The sequence below is a fragment of the Mizuhopecten yessoensis genome, unplaced genomic scaffold, assembly GCF_002113885.1.
Source record: "Mizuhopecten yessoensis strain PY_sf001 unplaced genomic scaffold, ASM211388v2 scaffold10447, whole genome shotgun sequence".
NCBI lineage: Eukaryota > Metazoa > Mollusca > Bivalvia > Pectinida > Pectinidae > Mizuhopecten > Mizuhopecten yessoensis.
This window is the reverse complement of record NW_018408551.1, coordinates 785,475-794,576: the sequence shown is the minus strand read 5'-3', so window position 1 is coordinate 794,576 and position 9,102 is coordinate 785,475. Positions and strand designations below refer to the sequence as shown.

Genomic DNA, 9,102 nt, shown 5'->3' with positions numbered 1-9,102 from the left:
AATTACGACCTTAAAATCATCAATGATGTCAGTGTCCATCATGATAATTGTCTAGTTAATGGAGTCCATGATAAGTGACCACAGGTTTATGTGCATACTATACTGAATTTCACTAAGACTTAATGCTGGTGCCACATTTGGTTCTTTTGGTTACTGTTGATTACTGAACACCTAGGTTTTCCACTTAGGGGTTCATAGCGTCTTTTCTTTTCAATTCCTGTTTCTATTTTTGTTGACTTACATACGCGTTTTGGTCTCGTGTATTGATGAAATGTAGCCCTTTTCTTCATTAAGCAAAACTGTATGTTAATCTTTACAAAGCATTGACCAACAAGGACCTTAGGAATGCAAACACATTTATATTGCTATGACACATTTACAAAGTCCCTTTGACAAGTTCTTAAAATTACTTAACTCATTCACCCCTGAAACTTCATAATGAACTATTCCAACCATTGATTAGGAAGAGTTCAAATGTGTCTTTAGGGGTTAATGCACATGCAGACCTATTTATAAATATAGTTTTACAATCTATATATTGTCTTTCAATCCATCATGAAGTAAGAATTATGAAAATTAAAAACAACTTTTAACATAAGGTTGTGTATAACAACATTCCAGCAAGTAATATAGCATGTTTGATGATCTTATCAATGTGAATGAGCTCATCAGATCATGTGATCATGTGATCATGAATAAACTAGTGATCTCATCAAGCTGACCTGTAAAACTGGCAAATGCACCTGAAGCTTTATCACCGCAGGAAATACAATACTGTGGAATATAATCATTCATTAGAACAAAATAAACACTGTAACTTTTCAAATCTTATTTAATTTTCTATTTGATTACATTCATTTGCATAAAACATTCAAATTCATCACATAGCTTATAATTATACATGACATAATTTTATCAACCTGTAGTTATCAATCAAATACAGAATTTAAACTACTCACATTCACATTAGTCAATAATAATCAAGCAACAGTCAAACTCCAAATATGAGTTGTGTAGAGGAATTTCTGGCAATTTTAGAAATTCAGTATCATTGATATCCTTAACCGTAAGGTAAAGGGTATATTATGTCAGGCCAATGGTTGACTAGGAAAGCTTGTGAGAGACAACAAATAGAAAAAAAATATCTGAATGGAACAGATATTAATAAACAAACGTGACTGAGTCTCTATAACACATGTCAGAGTAATGTCTATATAACTGAGTCTCTATTATACATATCAGAGTAATGTCTACACGACCAAGTCTCTTAAACACATATCAGAGTGATGTCTACATGACCAAGTCTCCTAAACACATATCAGAGTAATGTCTACGTGACTAAGTCTCTATAACACATGTCAGAGTAATGTTTATATAACTGAGTCTCTATTATACATATCAGAGTAATGTCTACATGACCACGTCTCTTAAACACATATCAGAGTGATGTCTACATGACCAAGTCTCTTAAACACATATCAGAGTGATGTCTACATGACCAAGTCTCCTAAACACATATCAGAGTAATGTCTACGTGACCGAGTCTCTATAACACATGTCAGAGTAATGTCTACGTGACTGAGTCTCTATAACACATATCAGAGTAATATCTGCTGACTGAGTCTGAATCTGCTGACTGAGTCTCAATAACACATATCAGAGTAATGTCTACGTGACTGAGTCTCTATTGTACATATCAGAGTAATGTCTACATGACCAAGTCTCTTAAACACATATCAGAGTAATGTCTGCATGACCGAGTCTCTATAACACATGTCAGAGTAATATCTACGTGGCTGAGTCTGTCTAACACATATCAGAGTAATGTCTGCATGACTGAGTCTCTATAACACATATCAGAGTAATGTCTACGTGACCGAGTCTCTATAACACATGTCAGAGTAATGTCTACATGATTGAGTCTCTATAACACATGTCAGAGTAATGTCTACATGACTGAGTCTCTATAACACATATCAGAGTAATGTCTACGTGACCGAGTCTCTATAACACATGTCAGAGTAATATCTACGTGGCTGAGTCTCTCTAACACATATCAGAGTAATGTCTGCATGACTGAGTCTCTATAACACATATCAGAGTAATGTCTACATGACCAAGTCTCTTAAACACATATCAGAGTAATGTCTGCATGACCGAGTCTCTATAACACATGTCAGAGTAATGTCTACATGACTGAGTCTCTATAACACATATCAGTAATGTCTACGTGACTGAGTCTCTATAACACATGTCAGAGTAATGTCTATATGACTGAGTCTCTTAAACACATATCAGAGTAATGTCTACGTGACTGAGTCTCTATAACACATGTCAGAGTAATATCTACGTGACTGAGTCTCTTAAACACATATCAGAGTAATGTCTACGTGACTGAGTCTCTATAACACATGTCAGAGTAATGTCTTCGTGACTGAGACTCTATAATACATGTCAGAGTAATGTCTACGTGACTGAGTCTCTATAACACATATCAGAGTAATGTCTACATGACCAAGTCTCTTAAACACATATCAGAGTAATGTCTACGTGACTGAGTCTCTATAATACATGTCAGAGTAATGTCTACATGACTGAGTGTCTATAATACATGTCAGAGTAATGTCTATGTGACTGAGTCTCTATAACACATATCAGAGTAATGTCTACATGACTGAGTCTCTATAACACATATCAGTAATGTCTACGTGACTGAGTCTCTATAACACATGTCAGAGTAATGTCTACGTGACTGAGTCTCTATAACACATGTCAGAGTAATGTCTACATGACTGAGTCTCTATAACACTTGTCAGAGTATTGTCTATGTGACTGAGTCTTCATGATGATCTTCATGGTGATCTCGCTGAAACTGAGTGGAATAAAGTTCAAGGTTATCCCTTTGTGACTGGTCTCTAAAAGCAGAGGCAAGAATCACCTCTATATGACCCACGTATCTATAACAGGGGCCAGTGTGATCTCTGTGGCTGAGTCTCTGTATCATCAAGTTTAAGGTGAGCTCTTTGTGACTGGTCTCTATAACAAAGGTCAGGAGGGAATATCCATATGACTGAGTCTCTGTATAAACTCCAGAAGATACATCTGTAGCTGAATGTCTTGTCTTTTATTGGTGACGAAGAATCCAGGAACTCCAGCACGCTCCAGCATCACTTGCTGATCCATCACCTTCTGGTCCAGATCCAGGATAATCTTCATATCCCGCTTTTTCACCTCTTCTTCACAGCGCCGCTCTAGTGTCTGTAAGATATGCCAAACGGGGCAAATTCATAAGCTTATTTTTGGAGTACGACAATGTGAATTAATCATATATACAATTATGTACCTAACCTATATAGGTGTAGACATGTTAATATCAGACTGGACGGAGACTCAGAGAAACATATTACTGAAGGTAATACTGGTATAACTATGCTTTCTTTTTTACATCACTTCACTTGTATGTTCCCCAGGGTCCCTGCTTGGGCATATTGAATCTTAGGACTGATTAGAATGCCAAGATGGTCGACAGGCAACCATCTTAAAATTCAGAAAGATAAAATTTAAGAAGTACCTGACAAATGTTTCTCAAATTTTTAATAGCCTGTAGTTGTGCAGGTTTCATTTTGAAACTGATTGCAAAAACAAGGCGGCCACCAGCTGGCAGCCATCTTAAATTTTAACAGTTCCCTGATTCCCATCACTATTTCTCAAGAAGTATTCAACAGATCGTTCACACATTTCACAGATTGATTTTCTTTGGTCTCAAGTTGTGCATCTTTCATTTTGAGACTTATCAGAACAACAAGATGGATGCCAGGCAGTCATCTTGGATTTAAACAGTTCCAGATTGTTATCACTTATAAGTTCAGAAGAGGCACTTGACAGGTCTTTCTCAAATTTTAAATGTGGGTTCCCCTTGTTACAGGTTAGTACTAGGATAGTAAAATGGTCAAACCACAACCACACTTTGACTAAACGTTCTGTATATAAAATGTATGTGCTCTACAGAGTAAAACATACTTCAAAAAACGAGAGGCATGCCTAAGCTTCAGTAACATGCATGTGTAAACTCACAATTTTCTCCCGTTCAATGGTAGTCTCCACTATAGGGAGGTTGTGTGGTTTAGTCTGACATGACTGCAGCATCTCCTTGTGCTTCTTCTGAAGATCATGTCGCTGAGCTATAATGGAAATTAACTACAAGTTAAATAAGAAGAATACATGACATGATTTATTTTAAGTTGGTTGTGCTATTTTATCTGTATACTAAGTGAGACTTTCATGATAGGATATACAACATCATTCAAGACTTGATTAAACACATTTCTAGTGATGTCATGTTATTATAGTAAAGATGACTAAGTGGAAGACATGGCCCCTGATCTACACAAATTGAAGTAAGTTTCAGTAGTTACAAGGAAGAAAATGTAAAAACGTTTAGACCTGCTTTCTGAATACAAGCACAATATTGTTTTTAACCCTTTCACCACTGTAGACCATAATGGACTCATCCAGATCAATGCATGGTAGAGTCTACTCAAGTTACATAGGAGTGAAAGGGTTAAACCTGCTTTTAATACTTACTCCTACAAGTAAGAAAAGTAAGACTATGTGTAATGAGTCTTTAGACCTACTTTCAGTATCTAAGAGTAGGAATAAGGCTACTTTTAATACTGTATATCTTAACTTGTCAAGTTTAATATCCAGTTCATATCTTTGAATCCAAGTTTGTAAACTCATTTAGTTGTCTCCCCTTCTGACAGTCATATGGATTTTCAAATTTTGAGAATCTAACATGGTTTTAATACACATACAATTATAATTGATCAAAATTTGCATGTGATATTTTGTATGTTTTCTTGTTTTTGTATTTCAACTTGGTTTTAATCATTAATACAAGTATAATATTGCTTAAAGATATGAGGTAAATACTGTACATAATCATAAATACTGTTTATTTCACTAGTCAAAGTTGTTTCATAAACTTGCTTTTTGGCTTTTTTTAACACTCAGTGTGATATTTAAGTCATATCTTAATTCATATTACACATGTGAAGTCATCCCAGTACATCTAAAATAATATTACTATGGTAAAGGGAAGACTGCTACAAACATATTATACATATATGTTACATATGAAAAAAGACTGTATATATGGATGAGATGTTTTAGAACTTGTAAATGCAGGAAATTATTCCAATATTTTTAAATGAGATTTAGATGTACATGGAGTTTTCTTGAAACAATACTTTAGGAAAGTAGCAAAATGATCAAGGTATAATTACTTGTGAAATTTTATCAAAATACAAAATATATGTATCAGGTTCAGAAACCAGTGGAATAATTCTCAGAGTAATCAGTATCTGCAACAACCTGGATATTGTTTAGCTGAAGTGTTGTATATATGTAATGCGGCCTATGAATATGGCTGCACACCTTTATGGTCATTGACGAGTTTGATGCGCTGGCTGGACAGGTGTCTCTCTTCCAGCTGCTGCACCTCCTGTAGGCTTCTGACTATCTCAAACATGGTGTCATCAAGAAGGACATTGGCTAGACCAGACAACAGGTTGTATGGCATCCGCTGCTGGTACTTTCTATATACAAAAAAAGGAAGCACTATAAGTAGTAGTTTTTTTACATAGCAATTGCAGAATATCACCCTTTGAGAAAGGTACAGTTTTAATTCCCATCATCATAAACAGAAATTACTAAGGTGTGGGGAAAAGTTGATACATGTACATCAATATCTGACAAAATATTATTTATGTCTAGTGATTGAAAAATCAATCAATTAACCTTAAAGTTTCATTTGAGTTAAAGTCTATATCAAAACCCTAGAGCAGCTTGCATTGATAGTACTTGACAACTTCCCCATGTTTAATACAAATGGTTGATCATTTAAATCTATGTTAGCTGTACATGTTGATTGTTCAGGCAGACAGCTGGGGCTTGGACCTAGCTGACAATTCTGTATAGCTTAAGCTTAGTCCTTATCATGAACTGCTTCCGACTGGTGTCTGTACATGTTGTACAACCGAGAGAAACTTCTCTATCCACTTTAGGGTGTTGTTCCTCACCCTGTAGTAGTCCAGTGATGTGGCATCTATATATACACATGTAGTTAAGTCTAGATCTAAGCACTTTATGGAATTATTAATGCAATGCCTGCACAAATTCAAACATAATTATGTCAGTTTGGTATCCGGTCCCTTATCCGTGTTCCTAGTCAACTCATCCACCATTGTGAGCAACTAATTATATATATATATATATAACTTCCAAAGCTTCACAATTAATGTTGTTCATTGCACAAGATCCTGTTTGATCTTTTTGCCCACTGGTCCATGACTGTGTTGTAATTATAAATAATTTGCTGAACAAGTTTTGGGATACATTTCTCACCCTTTCTGTTGATTGGGAGAATATATTGATGTGCTTCGGGTTAATTCTCTAGTAAGCTGGTATGTATATATACATTGATTGTACAATAATAAGAGGATGGTTTCAGAAAGAAGGCATACCCTCTGGACCAGAGGTCTTAAATGGGGAGGAATATTTCAGCAGATTCTTACTCCATGGATGCATACCAGTATGTGTACCCTGATTCTGGGCATGGTTGAATGTCCGGGACTAAGACCTATATTTGGGATTTCTCAAAGATTATCTCTGGTATATATATACATTAAATGCAACTGGATCTGTTTTTTCACAATTGCTGCTTTGGTAGCTATAGGTATATCACTGTAATGAAAAGTTCATTCCTGGTCTTCAGAAGCCTCCTGTTTATCTTGATGTATACGGACCAGAACTTAACTGTTGATTTGTTCACAGGTCTTGACTGATCTTATAGAGGTCACAATGACATTGAGTTTCAGTTTGCTTTCTGTTATAAAGGGCTGGGCAACTACCAGTGACCGGACAGTTCAATCAGTATTGGTTAGAGCATTTTTCTAAGAGTTTGGAGTTTCTAGGATTGAATCCTTATGTCCACTACAGCTTTCCTTTCCTGTTACAAGGGTGCCTGTGAGTGTCACAAACCCTTAGCACTTATAATTACATGTAGCAAGGGTGTACAACTGTAACTATATATATATATATAAACATGGGTTGTATAATTATGTTAAATGATGTGTTTATATATACACTTATATCTATAAAAAGGCAGAAAGACAGATGTGTTTTTTTTGAGGGTTTGACCAGACAACTATCAGTGACCAGCTCAGCCTCAATTGGCTAGAGTTTTGGTAGTCAGGTATACGTAGAGCAGTAGATAGTTGCACTTGCTTTTCATTAAGATCATAGATGGCTGCAATTTGATTTGTCGATTGGACCTGGAAATATATGGGAGTCGTAATTATAACTGTCGAATAACACAAGTTTCTCTATGTACACTAATTTTAAGACACATTAAGATCCCTTACACACTACCATCAGTCTTATTCACTCAGACTAACATTAGAGATTTAATATAAATTGATATTACTTATTATAATTAATGCAATTATAAAAATTCAAGTTGAATTTGTCTGCTAAGAGTTCAGTGACCCAAGGTCCAAATGCCAGTCTGGCCCCTGGTTACATTTTCCCTCCTCTCTTCTAGCTAGCGCGTCCCTGCATGGTTACATTTTCCCTCCTCTCTTCTAGCTAACTCCCTATGAAAAAAACATTTGTAGTTGTAGCCACATTGGAGATGAGATGGAATCTGTCTGAAGAGTGAAAACTATTAATAATCAACATTTTGATTTTGATATTTTCATAAATTTATGACCATAATCACTCTCACATGCATACTTTTTTATGGTAAAAGAAAACCCTGCAGGCAGTAAACAAAATTGAGAACATCCCAAGAAGAGCAACCAAAAGGATTTCAACTCTTAAAAACGTACCATACGAAGACCGCCTCAGACAACTCAGACTCCCAACTCTCGAATATAGAAGACATCGTGCTGACGTAATTCAAACCTACAAAGTATCAAACAACATGGACATTCTTGACAAGGGCAAATTATTCCATGAAGCTGAAGACAACGGAACCAGGGACATTCCAGGAAACTATTCAAACGACCATGCAGACTATAAACAAATATGGTAACTTCTACAGCAACAGAGTGATAAATCTGTGGAACTCTTCAACAGAGGTGGTAGTAATCTCTCCAACGTTCAACACCTTCAAGTCACGGCTCAACAGCCACTGGAAGCATGTGACCCGACAAAATTCAAGCCATCTTTTTATTAGTTACATATATATATATATGCAAGTCTAATCAGTCAAAAGTGAACAATGTAACAAATTTACTGTTTGGCACGGACCATGCTTTTAAAAATCACATGTTTTTAACCATCAAATTGTAAAGGAGAGGAATCAACAGGGAGCTGAATACTCCAACCCTAGTACCAGATAAAGAAATGAACCTGTAATTGTAAATACATGTAGCTAGCAACCAGAAGTCAAATTAGTATGCGTGTGTACAGCATACATTAGAAGAAAAGAACATTATACATCACCACAAGCTACTAGCTAGCTTGAGACGATGTCATCTAAGCGAAATGTTACATTATATAGTTAAATTATCTCCAAGACTCCCCCCCCCCCCCAATTTAAAATTTAAAATATAAGGAAATATCGTATTGACATAGAATAAAATAAGATAATGAGACTAGGACTAAATATTTCTAAAATCATTTAACTGTATTACATTTGTATACGAACCCAGGGAGCTCCCTTGCCATGTTTTGGAGTTCCTTCTGTAAAAAGTAATGCCTCCTCTGTTGAAGTTCCCTGCGAGCAATTTCATCCTTCCTCGAGTTTAGAACAGCAGGATCGAGGTTACTGGTGTCCGACATTCTCTCTTTACCAGCTTTGGGATAGCACCATTTATATAATTAGCTAATAACATTTAGCCAACATATCATGCTTAATACCTAGCCCGATCGATCAGAAAGAAACAAATTCATTTGATGAGGGAATCCCCGGAAATATAACTAGCATTCTATTATTTTCCGGATAAAAACAAACAGGTAAAATGTTAAAGGAGGAAAAAAGAATAATAAAAGTCGCTTCAATCAATATATCTGTGTATTTATGGCAAGTAAATACAT

At 35.7% G+C, this 9,102-nt stretch overlaps 1 protein-coding gene across 1 annotated transcript; it reads right to left on the bottom strand.

Moving 5' to 3' along the window:
• Positions 1 to 1,377: 1,377 nt before the first annotated feature.
• Positions 1,378 to 8,981, bottom strand: LOC110460634 (protein DGCR6-like). Its single transcript, XM_021513658.1, has 4 exons — positions 8,714 to 8,981; positions 5,437 to 5,597; positions 4,075 to 4,181; positions 1,378 to 3,258 (listed from the first exon to the last, which is right to left on the bottom strand). Exons 1-4 carry the CDS (start codon positions 8,845 to 8,847, stop codon positions 3,049 to 3,051), a joined length of 612 nt encoding a protein of 203 aa, XP_021369333.1. The 5' UTR covers positions 8,848 to 8,981; the 3' UTR covers positions 1,378 to 3,048.
• Between the last annotated feature and the right edge of the window lie 121 nt (positions 8,982 to 9,102).